The following is a 19,163-nucleotide window of genomic DNA, read 5'->3' as shown; positions in this document are numbered from 1 at the left end:
AAGTTCAGCTCTTATTACTTTTTCACAGTGTAATAGACAAGCAACTCAAAAACTCTTCAATGTACAAACACTCCAACAGCCAAGGCCAGACTACGCTGTCATGCCTCTAATGAAAAGCCTGAGAAACTTTTCACAGCTAAGAAGAACCTTGTAGAATGGTCCACTCAATACTATCTTATCAACATCTATGTTTCTTCATGGACCTTGAGTCGCAGCCTCTGGCTCTCACACAATAGCTGATTCATAGATTCTGCTTCTTGTTTGGATCTACTGTACTCTATTTGTTGTATATACAAAGTCACTGATCTGTAACACATTCATGAGAAACCCAGGAGGCCTGCCTTCTCTGTGTTGACCCCTGCCTTATCCAATCTCTCCCTGGGCATTCTCAAATCAGTTACTTGTTTTTACCCCGGGCGTGAGCTTTCTTTCTGGGACTGTATGTATTCATGTCTATGGAGATAGATAGGGCCCAGTGGAGCGTTGACAAAGGAAAATGGCTGTGCTGCTCTGATTAGAGGGGAGATCAATAGAGAGCTGAAGGGAGGGAGGGAGAACTAATGGTTTGGGGATGTATAGCATGATAAGGAGCAGGTGTAAGAACTATGCATGTCATGAATTCTCAAATAGAGCCTATCTCTGTCTAAGGGTTAGAAAAGTATTTTTGTTTGGCTTGATAGCTAACTGTCTGTTTGGATTTAAATAATGCAGCTCCATAGCAGCTTTATTTGTTTCATCTGCTGAATGAAAACCACAACTGGATCCACTGGTTGTAGGGATATGGGAGAGAGGGCTAAGAGCTTGTCAGAATGTGTGGCTGCTTTTGAGCTGTTCAGAAGCCTTTACAGCACCAAGGCTGGTGCCACATTCTCAGCAATGGAGACACGGTGCCTGTGCAGTGGCTCCTCAATCAGGACCCACAATCATATTTATATATTTTTTTGTTTACCCAATTTCTCGTACTCCTCCATGATGACCAATTCAGGAATACTCAGCAGCATGCTCGGGAAAGTCATGGACGGAGATCTGTTCTACTTGTCACGCTACGTGCCCAACCAGGAAGTACTTATCGGCACACAATAAAAAGGACCGATAGGAGAGCAAATTCCCTGGCCAACAGCTACATTTCAGTCTGCAAGCACCCTACATATTGCAGGAGATACTAGAGCACAACAAGACAAGGCAACCTTGTCCGACGTCTATCTGACCAACACTGGACAGTCTGAGCTGAACAGCCCTACGCAGGAACCCTGTCGTTGGTATTTCCCCTGGCCACAGTGAAGCAGCTGTACCGCTAAGACCTGGCTAAGACCACAGAGTCACTTAGATCCATGCTCATATGTTTTTATATTACAATTAAAATGATAGGAAACTTGATCCTAGATGAGCCCTGAGCGATGCTTTATGAACACAGGCCCTTATTAATATCCTGAAAGGCATATAGTGATAGAAATGATAATTTCTCAGTCAAACCATAGTTCAGTAACAAATAACAATAGCAGTTTTTGTATGTAACACATTCTCGCATTTTAGTCAGAGAACTCAGAATTTAAGAGTGGAGTTGACAATGTCACCTTCTAAAGACATTATTACAATATTTGCTGATATCTACTTCCCTGAATAAACTGTATTTACTAATTTTGTGTTGTGCGGTGGTAATTCGGTTTGAATATCAACATCTACTTAATGACTGAAATTAAAATCTTAAAATGCATCCAAAACACAGAATATACTGAAAAACATCAAACACCACTTTTGTTTTAAGTTTGTCATGGGAGTTGCTACAAAAGCCCATTGGAACCAATTTTTATTTTGAGTCGAGCAGTCTCTGAAAGTACATAGAGCCACACACTCACTTCTTGGTTGTCCTCATGCACCTCAACTTCCGCAGTTTCAAAAGTTTAAATCCCCCCGATTTCCTGTGTCACTAATAACATTTGTCCCCTCCTGCTCCCCAGTAGACAGACATTTTCACCACACATCCTAAAAATGTAAAACTGTGGTTCAAAAAGCTCTTCTTGACCCACAGCCATTCTATTTATTAGATGTATCTCAGAATTAGTACTCTTGAATCTACTTGTACATTTTTTGTTTTGACATTTTTAACCCCAGAATTATTAAGCTGCTTATTTCAGGTGATCAGAGTTACAACAAAATTGTGAAATGGTTGGGGAACCCCAGAAGAGAACTATTCCGAGGTAGGAGAACAATTAGTTGGCCTTAAATGCTGATGTAAGCTCAATCCTGCATTACCTGTGATTGTTAATGTTAGGATTTGGTAAGCTGGTTCTACACCAGCCCTTTTTGTACAGGTTTCCTGGTGTCCTCTAGCCGGGTCACATTTTGGTGGGTGGACTGCTCCCACTTGTGGAGTGTGAAAGTACTGCAGGCTACAAAACAATACATCAACCACAAAAAACAGGCAAGTGACACTATCATATATTCCCTGTACTGAAGAACTCATGAGAAAAGGATTCATGTTCTGAAGTGATTGATAAGTCCATGATGGAATATATAGGTAAATGTCCTGTATTCCTGTGTTCTTTCTGCAGGAGATGACAATATAGATGTATACAATATAATGCTACTCTGTTTTCTTTCTGTTTCCACACCCTTTACCAAGCAACTTTGCTGGGGTCAGTCTTGAAGGAGATATCAGGTCAGTCTGTGAGTGACAGGCAGAACGGGGCAGCAATCAGAGCCTCTGTTTTCATTCATGGTGAAGTTTGCCATTTCGCTTGTAGACGGTACAGGGAACAACTTACCAATTTCTGCTTCAGAATGCACAAAAATGTCACCTGTCCTCTGAACTACCACCCGTGTTTCAGTTTTATATTGCAATATCCTTCATGTTAAGAGCAACCAAACAGACAGATTCAACACAAAACTGGCTGTTTTGAAAAACTAAAATACTGCAAGAACCAATGATAACATAATCTGTTCAGACACAACCAAAGACCTTTGGAAGTTAACACCCTAAGTCTGCATTCTTCTTACCAGAGCACTGGAAGCCCTTTCTGATTTTCTGCTTCAGTTCCAGTTGTGTGGTGTCAATCATTTGGGCCCCCCTATTCAGCTGGTCCTCCACTGGATCACTGATTAGGTGGCCCCACTTCTGAGCCTCAGAGGAAGTGAGGTGCTAACAGACAGTTAACTGTACAGTTTGTACTGCAGCCATAGAAGCACAAGATGATTCAACTCGTGTGCAATAATTAATTGTCAAGCGAGCAGCGCACACACTTCCAGAAAAAAAAAACAGCCTCTGGCATAATTTGATAATGATTGTTTGTTTTCTCTAATAACAGTGTGAGTTGGTTAGGGTAGAATGCACCAGACTACACAACAGTGAATACAAATAGCGTATGGTGGAATGTGGATTCCCATAGGAACCTGAGAGGTCTCTAGAGTGAACAAATTAGGGACTATGACAGATTGTATACTGTGACATGCATGGTACAGTATAAACATTGATGATCTTTTTGGTTAGAAGTGACTTGAATGTCAAGGAGTAGCACAGATGTTCTTGCATAGCAATTGTCTAATTTGACTCCACTGCCAGAACCAGAGCCTGTCCTTTGGTGACCTTGTTGATCCTGGCCCATAGCCTGTTTTTGCAGTCACTCCCAATCCAGCATGTTACAGATGCTGCAATGTGGTCTCAGGGAACGACGTAGACTGTTTTACATAAATCCATGGCACCCAATTTTTTTTATATTACGTTAGGTTACATTCCAATGCGCTACCAAATGTATAATACATAACCAATTGGCTAAAACGTAACATATCTTAAAAACACTATTACAACATATATTTTACAAACGCTATTAAAACGTATAATATGATAAGAACTTCATATCAATGTATAATATTTTATGAACACTGTGAATTTGCACAGAATGAACAAGCCATGTTTCAAACTGGCAACATTCAGACCTGAAGGTAGGGACCCTACCCACTGCTCTACACAGGGTTTATGGATATCTAGGAATGAGTAGTGGTCTTGCCAAGGTTGCTACAATATGTAATAAATGCATTTTAACATTACAGTTAGGTTAATGCTAGGTATCACAGCACTGGGGTTAAGGTTGAGGTTAAGGTTTGGGGTAAGTTTAGAAAATGAAAAAGGTTAGGTTAAGATTTGGTTAGGTATCACAGCACTGGAATTCAGGTTAGGGTTTGGGTTAAGGTTAGGTATCACAGCACTGGAGTTAAGGTGTAGGTTAGGGTTAGAAAGAAAATCACTCATAACATATTGATGTTGTAACACCATTATTCGCCTCCTCACACAGCAAGTTCTTGTCTGGAGCAGTGGGTAGGATACCCATCTGTGGAGTAGAAGGTCACTGGTTCAAAACATAGCCTATTGTTTTATTTTTAAAAATCTGGATTATTAGCGTTACTTTACCTAACATAATACATCTTACGGATCTGGCAGTCGAAGAATTACATTAAATAATCTGCATAGTCCCCTGAGACAAGGTTGGACAAGAGATAATGCCTTGTTCAATGTAAAAAGAAGTCTACGGATCACCAGAGAATACAGAAGCTCGTAGTTATGATGGCCATTAAAATAGAATTGAAAGCTACCTATCTAGTAAATGAACCATAAAATGTCAAAAGAGTAGGCTGAAGTAAGTTTCTATGGAAGGCTTGAAACATGCACACAAAACATACTATAGCTACTTAGGACTCACAGAGAGCATTGAACGTTTGCACAAGTAACTAGAATAAATTCTGGAAAGCAGTGATCTCCTGATTACATTCCAGACCATTATGTGATGAAGGCACACTGTCACAACCCCAGCATACTAGCATCTTTATGCTCTGACTATTATCCAAAGAGACGTGGGTTTCCTCCAGATTTCATTCTGCCATGGACTTAGTGAAGGATAAATGTGACTATAAATTGGATTTTAGGGGTTTCAATTAAATCCATCCCATCTTTCCCAGGAAAGTTGAACTGGTTCAGTGCGCACACAGGAACAGTACATTTTTCATTATGACCGGTTTGTTATGAATAATTTAATTTGAAGCAGTGATGGAAAATTAAATTAAGTTCCATTGGTGTAGTGTTACGTATTGTTGTGTTTGTAAACCTGAAAAACTTACACACTGCCTAAATATAAACAGTACATATATCCTTTAATTACTGGCTAAAGATTAGATATATGTTTGGTAAAATTATGATATTTTTTGGAACACGCAACGGTCAACATTGCAGGAAGATTAGGACAGGTTAAAAAAAAAAAGATATAAACCTTCCAAGTGGGAAGATATTCAGAAATCGTGTTAATAATTCCTTGTGCTGTATATTCCAAAATATTTGAGAGATGTTCCAAAACATTTTCCAGGTTTCATTGACACCCTGGAACCATTTCATTGGCAAATTTGCATTGGCCTTTGAATCCACTTTATTGACACCCCCAGTCGGAGTCAGGCCAAACACATCCAATAGGGCCAGGTCCTGGGGCTCCCAGCCACTCCTGAATTAAATTTGGAAGAGTACAACAGAAGGATCATATACAAAGACAGCATTTTTGTAAATTTAATCTGTTTGTAGTTGTTCGTTTAAATGGTTTTTGTGGTCTCTAGTTTCTGGGTTTGATTACATGTCAGTTTCCAGTTTAGGGTGCCATGCCTGAGGCGGCCTGCACATGTGGACATTAAGAGGACTTACTAGGGTAAAACTAGGCTGGTGAAACATAACCTATGATAAGGCTACATATACACACTCAGGGCCAGGTCTAGGCATAAGGGACCACTAGGGGAGAGGGGGCCCCAAATCTAGTTTGCTTAAGGCCCCCAAAAGGTTAAAGCCAACATTGCAGACACAGTATATGATAGGGCAATACCATTTAAAAGGTCACATTAAAGATACTCTTAACTACGGCACACAAACAGGATCATCTCTGGTGTTTTAACTTTTGTTCTGTTTCCGCTTATAATTGATGGAAGATTAGGCCAACTCAAAAGTTGGACATATGAGGTTGGGTAAGTAAATTTACTTTAAATAAATGAAGTGACACACTAATGAATATTATTTGAAAATGTGAGAATAGTTTGCTTCAAATTAATTTTCAATGACATTCATTGCAATAACTCAAAAACAGCAATGTACGTAAAAATAACATCATCTAACTCAAGGTTTTAAATTCCAAATTCCATTCCGAGCATCATGGTCTAATTCAGTTACAATGTATACATTTATAAAATGTTACATTTACATTTCACCCTACAGAACAGTAGAATTAGAACACTGCAATGGTATGCCATAACTAGTTTATTTAGTAACCTCAAAGTAACTTTATGTTTAGCTTTACTAGAACTGGCCATTTTTTTATTTTATTTTTTTTTCAAACTGTGTGTGTGTGTGTGTATGTGTGTGTGTCGGAATGAGAATAATATAAGGCGACAGGTTTTTAAGCAAAGCTTTTTATTGCAAGTATTAGTGAAAGATACACTTCAAACTGAAGCAAAGCAACACTAAAAAGGCCAGTAACCTAAGAGAGAATTATAAAACAAAGAGACATTTAAAACTGAAATTATAGACCTGTTGGTACAACAGAGTCTTCGAAACGTGGCGAGTAGTAAGGACAGGGAGACAGAGGCATGGAGCTCACGTGGCCACCCACTTCACATCATTAAACACCCATTCATTGTTGCTGGTGCCTCAGGACTCAATGGTATCAGAGCGCAAAATCCTGACTGACATTCAGTTAAAAGTCATGGAAACAAACAGGGCCGCGTGTCATATACAATATAACCTCAAGGTCGTGATGACACACGGGAAACCATTTGCAGGTCTGGGTTCTTGGCCACTGATGAGATGAGTCTTTAAACCACAGCATAACGTTGCAGCGTCTGATAATCTCTTAAGCACATTTTTGGTTCATAATTCTTACTTGGAATGCGATTTGACTAAAAAGCCAGCAGCGTCTGCGTGCACATGAAACAGATCGTTAAATGGAGTAAACATTTTGGAGTAAACATGTCTTAGCCAAAAGGTTAGTATTGTTGGGTAGTAGGTAGAAAAGCCTATTTGGTTCTAAACAGGGTTGAAGTCCCCCTCTAAGCTCCATGCCTCTGACCCTAGGATAAGATGGTAACGACCAACAGAAACACAGTGGGCAAACAGAAGAGCAGTTCATTATTACCCCACCTTGATTGGTTATACAGGCACAAGTCTCTAGTACAGAACTCTGGAACCGGGGGCTCCAGTTCTTACATCCATTCACATGGGACAGACAAGACACACACAATAAAGACCACTTCCATATGTCAGCGCTCTCTAAGTAACTGCAGCACTGTTAGTGGTATAAAATAAAGACAATGATACCATTTTGGAGTCATTTTTTTTGTACCAAACTCAAGCCTCCCATTGTCATAAATAAGTCCCATCAATGATGCAAGAACACACTTAAGGCTGAGGCTGGTATTTTCAAGTGGAATGGGACTTTATACTATGCCTTGCTCTATGACGGGGTTCTGGCACAAGGAAAAGCTCCACAGAGAAGACACGAAAGGACAGAAGCGACGCCTAACCATTTATTCATTCATTTCTGCCTTAGCACCATCATTCCCTCCCTCTGTCATTTTCTCCTCTATTCTCACCCACCGGTACTGTACCAGGCCAGGGGAGTTTACATGGCTAACATTTTAGCAGCTCTGGGTGAGGAAGTCGGCTTTCGTAACGAGGCTCAGCTTGGTCAGTGTAGTTCAGTAAGGGTTCCGTTCCCCATACAGAGATGAGATGCACATGGGGGGTGGAGGGTGACTGTGTCCTCACCAAGAGGGGAGGGGGGAAACTGAGGACATAAGACTCCGCCCTTCAGTGGAACCGAACAGACCGCTTAAAATAGCTAGAAAGCTAGACAGGGCTACACAGTATGTATGTATGTATACACATATACACATACCCATGTCAACTGTGCCCCTCTGTCCTGGCATCCTTTACCTCTCAGCCCCTCCATGTTGTGTGCTTGCATGTTTGGGGAGGATAAGGCTCCAGTAGGGCGGGGGTGGGGTGGGTAGACACACCCACCCCTGGCTACACCCCAGCTAAACCCCCATCATGCTTTTGTGTTGCGGAGACTCCAGCCGCTCCTTTATGCACTCAATAAATACACCATAAAATATTTCGCATATATATTTCATATATATATATAAATGTATATATATATTAAAAAAAGAACAACACAATTAAATAGGACAAAAAAAATAAAATGCTCGGCTCAATGAAGAACAACATTTCTCAAAGTTGGGTAAGTGTTAAGACAAAATAACAACAAGAAAAGATAATATTTTACAGGTATAATTCTGTCTCTAAAATAGTTCTAAGAATATCATAATCAGGCATTACTCAAGCATTATACGGTAATAATAATCAAAGCAATATTTGCGGTTTTTCCTCTCACGTAATAACATATGCAGCATACCAAGGAAAGTGAGGTGCAGTGTTTCTGTGTTTTTTTTCTACATCTCTTGTAAAGATATCACCTCCCTGGACTGACTGGTATCCTATATAACTAGACCGAGCCCCTCAGACTTAAGCAAAGCCCTAAATGCCCCACAAACACCAATGATACGGAGTCCTCTATACTTCCCTTAAGGACAACAAGACATGAGGCAAGACAGGGCACTAGGATGAGAATGCCAAGGGCCTGACAATTTGATGGCCTTTTGGATACGGAGGCCATACTGAAAAACCTTGGAGGCGATTTTAGATTCCGAAAGAGAAACTGCATAAAAGCAGGCCGACTCAAAAGCTGTCATCAGAGAAGTTGCATGAGCTTGAGGCACGCTATTAAAACGACCACTTTTCACGTTTGTTTGGTGTTGCAAATCCCCACTGTTGTATAGGAGGAAAATCTCCTCGTTGGTTTACTGTATTTGTGAGGAGGGGATTATAGGAAAAACACTGACAGAAAACCCCTTTTGGTTTAGTGTCCGAGTGAGAGTGGCAGTCTATAAAGTGCTGTGCTATGTTTGTCATTCATGGGCCAGGCTATCACACACACCCTGCAGTGTTAACTTTGACCCTGCTTGTCAATGCAAGTTCCACTGTACCAACCAAAAAGGAGTCTATTGTGTAGACTCACAACACACTTAAGTGAAAGCTCTTCCATAATCAAATACTTGGCATTTAGACTCTGTAATGTCTTTTATAAACAGGGGCTGCTGGTCTGCAGTATGCATCTCGGTATCTAAATAGAAATGGGTGTGTGCGTGTGTGTGTGTGTGTGCGTGTGTGTGTGTGTGTGTGCGTGCGTGCATGGGTGCGCGTGTCAGTCTGTCTGTCTGTACATGTGTAAATGCAGGCATTTCTGCATTGCTATGAGTTTGTTCAAAAACAAGGCCCACTTCTTAGATATTTCATCCGACTTTCGTGTTACAGCACCATCATGAAGAAAGGCACTTTCTGAGGACTTAGTCACTGCGCCATAGATTCACCTTCAGCAACAAAAACACAACTCAAAGACCACTGTCAGTGTCAGCCGCAGGCAATGGAATTCATACATCGCTTTTGCCTCTTTGGGCAGAGCAAAACACTAGGACGACGTTCCACTACATACGAGTGTCTGAAAAACGCTGTTGACGCCGTTACAGCGTAACATTGAAGAACACTGGGCAAACACATTTGCTCTATGTAAACATGTGTTCCGTTGCCCAGGGAGATAATGTTATACAGACCTGGACAGTCATCGTCTCAGCTTGAATGACAGCTGCGCTACGCTTGTCACTTACTGGGGAAAAAACTAAAAAACATTCAGCTCCTCACGCACTACCTCCCTTGACGGCCCTCGGCCCAACATATCGTTTCACATTCACAGTAATCTGTCTGCCAATCGCACCCTACTCTTTACCAACCGAGCAACACACAGAATACCTTCTCAGAGAACACCGGCATCTGTTACACTTGCTGAGCAAACTTGTCAACTTCCGGCCTCTAACGTCGTCTGTCATCTCCACGTCTCCGTCAGGGGGAATCTGACGACAGATCTACTGGCTATGGAATGTAGTTCTCTGGCCTTGGAAATCAAGTCAACAGTAGGGGAAAGCTATAGGCTGCCATTATAGGCTTTGTCACATTGCAGACTAACTGGAGGCCTAAGAGCTTTGCAGTTCTGAGCACATGGCATGCTCTTGATTTTAAGAGGAGGGACTGAGAAACACTAATAGGCCAAGTCACACTATTTGGGGCCCTAATAACCCACAGGATTTAACAAACACCGAGGACCATATCCACCCAATGGTCAGGAGGGCTGGTTAGATAACCATCTCATTCTTTGATCAACCACACGTGTTAAAATTGGTCTACAACACTTCGACAAGCCCTGCCCACCCAGTCTCACCTTCTGCTTCAACTTCAGAACCAGAAAGACAATTTCAAATCACAATTTGACTGAGCCAAATAATTCATTTCCACTCCATGACAGCAAGGATGATTTGAAAACAACCACTAAGAGTGAAAACAGACCAGGACTTAGAACGTCAAGCCCACCAATTACTTGACCACAACAATATAATCATCCAGACACGCCATCTGTCTAAATGTATCCAATGCCATTCTACGAGCACTGAAACGCACAAATAAAGTTACACATGGTCACATTAACAAAACAATCTATATCAATATTAAAACATATACCCTAATTTACCAATTACCACTAATTACATTATTAGTAGATTATTAACTATGCGCGTCAATTCTATTTGTTAGCAAAAATAAGTGGTGTGTGCATCACAGTCATTTGAAATGTACAAATATACTTCTTCCAAAGTAAATCTACTTCTTCCAATGTGGCTTTTAAAAAAAGGCTTTTTGGACACTGGTGATGATCAAACGCATCAGTTTGTCATTTGGGGGGGGGGGGGGGGGGGGGAGTTGAGGGAAGGTATCCAACCAATATAACCACAGGGGATATCTACCGACTGCACTACCGTGGACACCTTCGTGCCTCGAGAACCTGACCATAGTACCGTGGAGACGGGATTCTCAACCGGTCGGCACCACTAACAGGACGAGAGATCCCTACTGTGTCCCGCATAGTGCCGACCTTTGCGTCTCCCTTATTGTGAGAGGTTTACCCCCCCCCACCCCAAAAGCCCACACACAGACTCCATATTCTCCAAGGGGCGAGGCGCACCCCTACATAGCACCAGAGGCCTGTGCTCGTTCTGACAAACACACGCTTCGTTTAGTGCACATTATTGTCTTCCTCTTGAACACCGCTGGACATGAGTCAGGGCTCGCAGCGCGCGGGAGGAGCTCAGCAGAAACCAGACAGTCCGCTCACTCATTCGACATCCGGTATTTAAGGACTGTCGAGGGTAGAAGACGGCTGCTTCCCATTGGTTTGGATGATATGTGGTGAAAGCACATTCACCCGCGTAGCTCCCGCGCGGCTTGGAACTGAGACACGCCTCGATCCTTAGTCACCTTAAGTACATGTAGATATAGCAGCTAGGTCTATGTCGCGTGAGGATACAAGCAGAAAACAGCATGACCGCTTCTGCTAGAATACTTCTGCCATTAAGCCAAGACGAAGAAAAAAAAAAAATATGCTTGGAAATGTTCACGCACACATACACACGCACATTCACATACACACGCAGTCACACACATTACCTCGGGATGATTTATAATGAGATGTATAAAAACGTCAGACCGGTCTAATTACTTTCCAAACCAAAGTCTGTCAAAATGAATGTTAAAGCCAACTTTCTGCCATTGACCATTGTCCCCTTAGTTTGGATACATTTAAAAGGCTAGGTCATAATCCAGGTCATAATCCATCCATACAACCTCCATTTCAACTCCATGCAACCTTCTTTTAACCATCCATTTCCAAAACCAGGCACTTGATATCTAAGCCAGAACACAGTCACAAACATTTTCCTTCTGAACCACTCTACTTCATTTAGGTGCAATGGGGAAAAAGTGCCAATTTTGTGGATCATAACATGTTTCATTAAAAAAAGAAGAAAAAACCCACACAGATTCAGCGGTCTCTTTCAATGTGAGGGTTCTGGTTGTAGGAGACCTGGGTTACTACCACTCTCTGCTACAGACCTCACATGATCCAACCCATCACTACCAGAAACAGGCTTCCTCCGCCATATAAACGCTTGCTGAACAAGACCAGTGGTATTCAAACATTGCCGCGCATCTTTCTGGAAGAAATTAATTTCATGCCCCCACCTAAAACCAAACAATCACAACCTAAAAAACGTAGGTTTCGTTTTTTCACATCAACGAATAATTTCAATTACATATAATTCAACATATTGAATACATATAAGAATAGTGTACAGAAAAACATTTTGAAAATTGCCCATTCAATAATCGGCAGTCAAAAGGTTTTCCAGTAATGCTGCATTTGTGTCTACATATATGTACTCATAATTTCTGAATTGTGTCTACATATATGTACTCATCATTTCTGAATTGTGTCTACATATATGTACTCATCATTTCTGAATTGTGTCTACATATATGTACTCATCATTTCTGAATTGTGTCTACATATATGTAGACAGGTGGTTTGAGGCAGTCTGATGGCGTTTCCGCTGCAAATCCCACTATTAGCAGTGTCTCGATGTTGAATACCACTGAACTTGAGGAAAACAACATAACCTGCCGTTCAGTTCCGGTTCTTCCACTTCAACTAGAATCCAAGAGAGGGCAAAGAAGACAGAGCAATGAGTGCAGTTAACTCTTTAAGCCTCCAGGTGGCACTGCATGCACAATAACAGCCTGTTTCTGTTTTGAAGTACACATGGTTAATTGACACGCTCACACTTTTGATAAGTCACCATTGGCAAAAAAAAAAATACAAGACAAAGGTTTAAGGAGAGGAAAAGGAAAAACTAAAGTGGAAAACCAAACACCCGCGGCAGGTCACAGATTTACACCAGTCTTTCTTCTCCACCTTAAACTTTGAAAAATTAATTTTAAAACAGAATGAAATAAAATGAGGGCTAATATCCCACTTTCAGGGATTCTGAGGTTGAAAACCACTGAACTCTAGGAACAGGTCACATATTCACCCTCGTCTTTCGTCGCTTCCTTAAACTTGGAAAAAGAACATTTAAAACAGAATGAAATAAAAAGAGGACTAAAATCCCACAATTAGTTGCAGCGCCTACGTTGACTACCACTGAACTTGAAGAAAACAAAAGTGCTGCCATTAAAACTGAGTTGAGGTAAAAGGCATGATGACAAAGAGGGAGTGATTTACAATATGTCGACGACAGACATCCGGAATCAAAACAACACCCTCCATCAGGACCAGGGAGGAGGAAGAGAGGAACGGGATAGGGTCGGAGTGTCTAGGGGAAGCCGTTGGCTGGTTTAATATTGCATAATAGCGCCAAGTTCTTCCTCTCTGGTTTCTTTCTGAACGGTCGGTCCAGTGTGGGGGAGGGGGGCTTCCCCCCTCCTCCTCCTCCCTCTGCACAGTGTCAGGTCCGGATTGACTGGGTACGGGGGAGCAGTGCCCCTTATTGACTGGCAGATGGGATGTGTGTGTGTGTTTAAGGGAGATGATGGTGTGTTTTCTGGTGCTCAGGCGAAGTACATGGTCCTTAGGGTGTCGTGGTGAATCTGCACGGCCTTGGCCAGAGCCTGGGGGTCGCGACCGTTGCTCTGGCCCGAGACATGGCTGCCCTCGGCACTAGGAGAAGAGAGGAATGTCAGAGACATCTACAGACTACGATCAGAAAGAAAGGTCATGTATCAAAATGTATGTAGCAACATTATGTTATGTGGAAAGCTAGGCTGCAATATAATATCTAAGTGCCTAATATCCATGAACATCTAAAAATAAAAAAATTTAAGACTAAAAGCCAACTATTGATTCAGATCTGAATTTCAACAGCCACAGTAAATTTGTACTGTCACCTACTGTCACCTTACAAACATAGCTGGAAATAGAAAATGTATGTCCAGACAAGATCTAGAAAAACGTTTCCACGTATTTGTATGCTTTGTCTTTTATACCAAATTTAGTTTCCACTATTTCTAACAAAATGTATAATAATGTAAAGCACTTTGAATTGCACCGTGTATGAAACGTGCTATACAAACAAACTTGCCTAATATTTAGTACCTGAACGTTGCATAAAATGCAGTGCCTGAACGTTGCATAAAATGCAGTGCCTGAACGTTGCATAAAATGCAGCGCCTGAACGTTGCATAATACGTAGCGCCTGAACGTTGCATAATACGTAGCGCCTGAACGTTGCATAATACGTAGCGCCTGAACGTTGCATAATACGTAGCGCCTGAACGTTGCATAATACGTAGCGCCTGAACGTTGCATAATACGTAGCGCCTGAACGTTGCATAATACGTAGCGCCTGAACGTTGCATAATACGTAGCGCCTGAACGTTGCATAATACGTAGCGCCTGAACGTTGCATAATACGTAGCACCTGGGCGTAGTATAATACATAGCACCTGGGCGTAGTATCTGAACATAGTATAATACTCAGTACCGTAACTGAACGTGGTATAATACTCAGTACCTGAATGTAGTATAACATTCCATACTGTAACTGAACGTAGTATAATATTCAGTACCTGAACGTAGTATAATATTCAGTACCTGAACGTAGTATAAATTAGCACAAGCGGCAGTATTACCCAAGCACAGAGAATGGCACAAAGACTAAAATTAGATATGTCACCTGTCGTGCTCCTTGTCCACCAGATGGTAGCGAGCACGGAAGGCCACCAGGTGGGCGTAGTAAGCTGGCGCGGGGATTGAGACGGAGCGGGTACAGCGCACGTAGGTGTGGCACAGCTGGTAGGTGAGGAGCTGAAACTCATCGGCCGTGAAGCAGTTGTCGTCCCACAGGACATGGTAGTGGGAGGGCCGACTGGTGCCCTGAACACACAGAATAGAACAACCATTCACGGGTTTCAAGCCATATTCAGGATGGGTTCTTTTAGAATGATAGGTCCTTCTATATGCACATGTAATGTATTATTTACTTAATCATAAAAACCAAAACATGGTATTTCAATTGTAGTTTTGAGAAACAAAAGTGAATGTCAACCAAATTCAGTGATTGTCTGTAAGTGTATTTCCGGAGAGAGCTGGTGAAAGAGCGTAGCAGCACCTGTATTCCAGCATGACTGCAGAGGTAAAAGTCAAACTCGTAGGGGTGTGTGATGTCCGTGTCCACTGTGGTGCCAGCAGGAATGTTCCCGCTGCGTCCAACCTGACAGAAGAGCATTCCAGTTAGAAATGAAGCGTCTTCAACACCTAGCCTCACACGCCTCCAATAACTGACCACATTTTTGGAATCGTGTCGAGATGGCAGAAAGTGAACAAATAAAGGGCGTGTATGTCTATTGGTCTCTGAAGCCCGGCCACAAAACAAAGCAATCAACTAAGTAGCTTTTTTTCATGCTAAAAGTGGCGTCACGTCACTGCAAACAAGGTGATTACTGGAAGAGCACCGCTCTCTCAGGCTGAGAGGCTCTCCAAGGCCCTACGATCAGATCAGGCCTAACGCTACAATGGAATAGAATTACCAGGGCTGACGGAGAGCAGGCCTATTGACAGCAATGTAATTGGATAATTAGAACCACAGCATTTGGAGCAGTTAATAAACGGGAGGGAATAAAGAACACGGACCAACTCTAACAGGCTATTCCCTCCTGATCTGCAGACGGCTTTTAGCATTGCAGTGTCAAATAGAGCTGAGCCGAGTGGTTATGGCGTGGTTACACATCGACTAATTACATGGGAAGTGTACTGGACAGGATGCAGGAGAAAGACCACATCAGAGCCAATTAGGGGTGGATTTTGGCAAGTACCCTGCCATACGATATATATCAAGATATACATGTTACAAATCAATACATAACGATTAATCACGATACCACAACTTAATAACGGTACTTACTGAAGTACTACAGAAAACCTGAAATTATATCTGGCGATATCTTCAACGGACAATCTTTAGCTAATCCTCACTAGCACCCCTAATAAAAAAAGAACCAGTCAATTTGAAATTACCTGAAACTTCTAACGTGAAACTGAAGGTTTGACCTTCAGGAGAGTTTAACCAGTCAACATAAAGAACATTCTTAGCAAAATCTCAAGCAACGTCATTAAATAATTTTAATAAACAAAAGAGAAATTAAAATAACTAACTTAACTGTCATTTTAAAAACGTAATCTATGCAAAATTGTTGCATACATCAACTTTAAGCACTTTATTATAATTATTTAGAGAAATTAAAACAACAAGTGAACTAGATACTGAAAAAACTGCAAAATATGAATTACATTTGTGTCAAGACTGTCGTTCAAAAACTGTAATTTGTCAACATGCTCTGATGTGAGTGTACTCCTTTGTGCAGTCACAATATCGAGATCAGAGTATCGACACAATATTGTGGAGAAAATAAAATAATTGCGATTCTACATTAAATCATTGTATCAGCACAGCACTAGAGTCAAGTTGGAGAACATGAAGTCGGAGAACAAGAGAGAATTAAAGGACAGCAGAAAGGGTAAGGTAGGCTACAATTCCAAATGAACCTCCATCTAAAATAGAGGGTGCTGACAATTTAAGATTTCTACACTTTGAGAAAAACTGGGTCACGGGAGGGTGCTCCATTTTCATACATGACAGTGTGTGGTTAACATCAGTAGATGTCAGGAAGAAAGCCAGTTGGGGCAGCGGTACATCATGGGTGTGCCGTGATGTTTTCATTATGAATCACAGAGGGTCAATAATACAAATGTACAGAAACCTTTGTTTATTTTTAGCGTAACACTAAAAGCTTTTGACGCAGACTCAAGGGAAACCCCATTTTTGATACTCCCTGGCCCTCGGCCACTTACCTGGGAAGTGAACCATCTCAGACAACACAACAACCAGAGGTATCCTAATCAGCAGGAGGTACGGGGCTAACTATAGGTCACCCACAGTGCTCAAGTTCAGAATGGCTGTCTGTGAAAACCCTCACAGAGCTGTAGAGCGTGTATTTTGTCAAGGCATTTCATGTATCATGAAAAGAGGTCAGTAATTTTTATCATAGGTACAATTCAACTGTGAGAGACGAAATCTAAAACAAAACTCCAGAAAATCACATTGTATGATTTTTAAATAATTTATTTGCATTTTATTGATTGACATAAGTATTTGATCACCTACCAACCAGTAAGAATTACGGCTCTCACAGACCTGTTAGTTTTTCTTTAAGAAGCCCTCCTGTTCTCCACTCATTACCTGTATTAACTGCACCTGTTTGAACTTGTTACCTGTATAAAAGACACCTGTCCATACACTCAATCAAACAGACTCCAACCTCTCCACAATGGCCAATATCAGAGTGCTGTGTAAGGACATCAGGGATAAAATTGTAGACCTGCACAAGGCTGGGATGGGTTACAGGACAATAGGCAAGCAGCTTGGTGAGAAGGCAACAACTGTTGCTTTGTAAGTGGGAAAACCTGCAAAATCGGCAGTGTATCAAATTCTTGTTCTCCCCTCAGTATATACACTGAACAAAATTATAAACGCAACACTTTTGTTTTTGCCCCCAATCATGAGCTGAACTCAAAGATCTAAGACTCTCTATGTACACAAAAGGCCTATTTCTCTCAAATATTGTTCACAAATCTGTCTAAATCTGTGTTAGTGAGCACTTCTCATTTGCCGAGATAATCCATCCACCTCACAGCTGTGGCATATCAAGATGCTGATTAGACAGCACGATTATTGCACAGGTGTGCTTTAGGCTGGCCATAATAAAAGGCCACTCTAAAATGTGCTGTTCCATCACACAGCCCAATGCCACAGATGGCGCAAGTTTTGAGGGAGCGTGCCATTGGCATACTGACTGCAGGAATGTCCACCAGAGCTGTTGCCTGTGAATTGAATGTTCATTTCTCTACCATAAGTCGTCTCCAAAGGCGTTTCAGAGAATTTGGCAGCACATCCAAATTTGGCCTCACAACCGCAAACCACGTGTAACCACACCAGCCCAGGACCTCCACATCCAGCATCTTCACCTCTAACAATTGGTTTGCATAACCAAAGAATTTCTGCACAAACTGTCAGAAACCGTCTCAGGGAAGCTCATCTGCATGCTCGTCGCCCTAATCGGGGTCACAACCTGACTGCAGTTTGTCGTTGTAACCGACTTGAGTGGGCAAATGCTCACATTCGATGGTGTCTGACACTTTGGAGAGGTGTTCTCTTCACGGATAAATCCTGGTTTTCACTGTACAGGGCAGATGACAGACAGCGTGTATGGCGTCGTGTGGGTGAGCGGTTTGCTGATGTCAACGTTGTGGATTGAGTGGCCCATGGTGGCAGGGGGATTATGGTATGGGCAGGCGTGTGTTATGTACAATGAACACAGGTGCATTTTATTGATGGCATTTTGAATGCACAGAGATACCGTGATGAGATTCTGAGGCCCATTGTTGTGCCATTCATCCACGACCATCACCTCATGTTGCAGCATGATAATGCACTGCCCCATGTTGCAAGGATCCGTACACATTTCCTGGAGGCTGAAAACATCCCAGTTCTTGCATGGCCAGCATACTCACCAGACATGTCACCCATTGAGCATCGGCGTATACGACAGCGTGTTCCAGGTCCTGCCAATATCCAGCAACTTCGCACAGCCATTGAAGAGGAGTGGATCAACATCCCACAGGCCACAATCAACAACCTGATCAACTCTATGCGAAGGAGATGTGTTGCACTATGTTAGGCAAATGGTGGTCACACCAGATCCTGACTGGTTTTCGGACCCTCCCAGACCCCTCCAGACTCCCCTAATACAGTGAAACTGCACATTTTAGAGAGGCCTTTTATCGTGGCCAGCCTAAGTGGCCTTTTTATTGTGCACACCTGTACAATAATCATGCTGAGGTGGATGGATTATCTCGGCTAAGGAGAAGTGCTCACTAACACAGATTTAGAGAGATATGTGAACAATATTTGAGAGAAATTGGTCTTTTCTGTACATAGAGAAAGTCTTAGATATTTGAGTTCAGCTCATGATAAATGGGGGCAAAAACAAGTTACTTTTATAATTTTGTTCAGTATATATTAAATGCAAATTGTTCATGCATTTTTAAATCGTTATTTGAAGGGTCTACAGTAGTCCCAACAGTGCCCTC

At 41.9% G+C, this 19,163-nt stretch overlaps 1 protein-coding gene across 2 annotated transcripts in view; it reads right to left on the bottom strand.

Moving 5' to 3' along the window:
* Positions 1–6,632: 6,632 nt before the first annotated feature.
* The window catches only part of LOC105028370 (protein argonaute-3), a 38,567-nt gene continuing 26,036 nt past the window's right edge, over positions 6,633–19,163 (bottom strand). For both annotated transcript variants that reach the window (XM_029115684.2, XM_029115685.2), the window contains exons 17-19: positions 15,127–15,228; positions 14,692–14,891; positions 6,633–13,676 (exon numbers count right to left, since the gene is read on the bottom strand). In XM_029115684.2, the coding sequence (XP_028971517.1) occupies positions 13,568–13,676; positions 14,692–14,891; positions 15,127–15,228 (411 nt within the window). In that variant the 3' untranslated portion in view covers positions 6,633–13,567. The remainder of the gene's footprint in view (positions 13,677–14,691; positions 14,892–15,126; positions 15,229–19,163) is intronic.

This window comes from Esox lucius, chromosome 20 (assembly GCF_011004845.1).
Source record: "Esox lucius isolate fEsoLuc1 chromosome 20, fEsoLuc1.pri, whole genome shotgun sequence".
Lineage (NCBI taxonomy): Eukaryota > Metazoa > Chordata > Actinopteri > Esociformes > Esocidae > Esox > Esox lucius.
The sequence above is the reverse complement of the archived record's forward strand: the minus strand, read 5'-3'. Positions and strand labels throughout refer to the sequence as shown.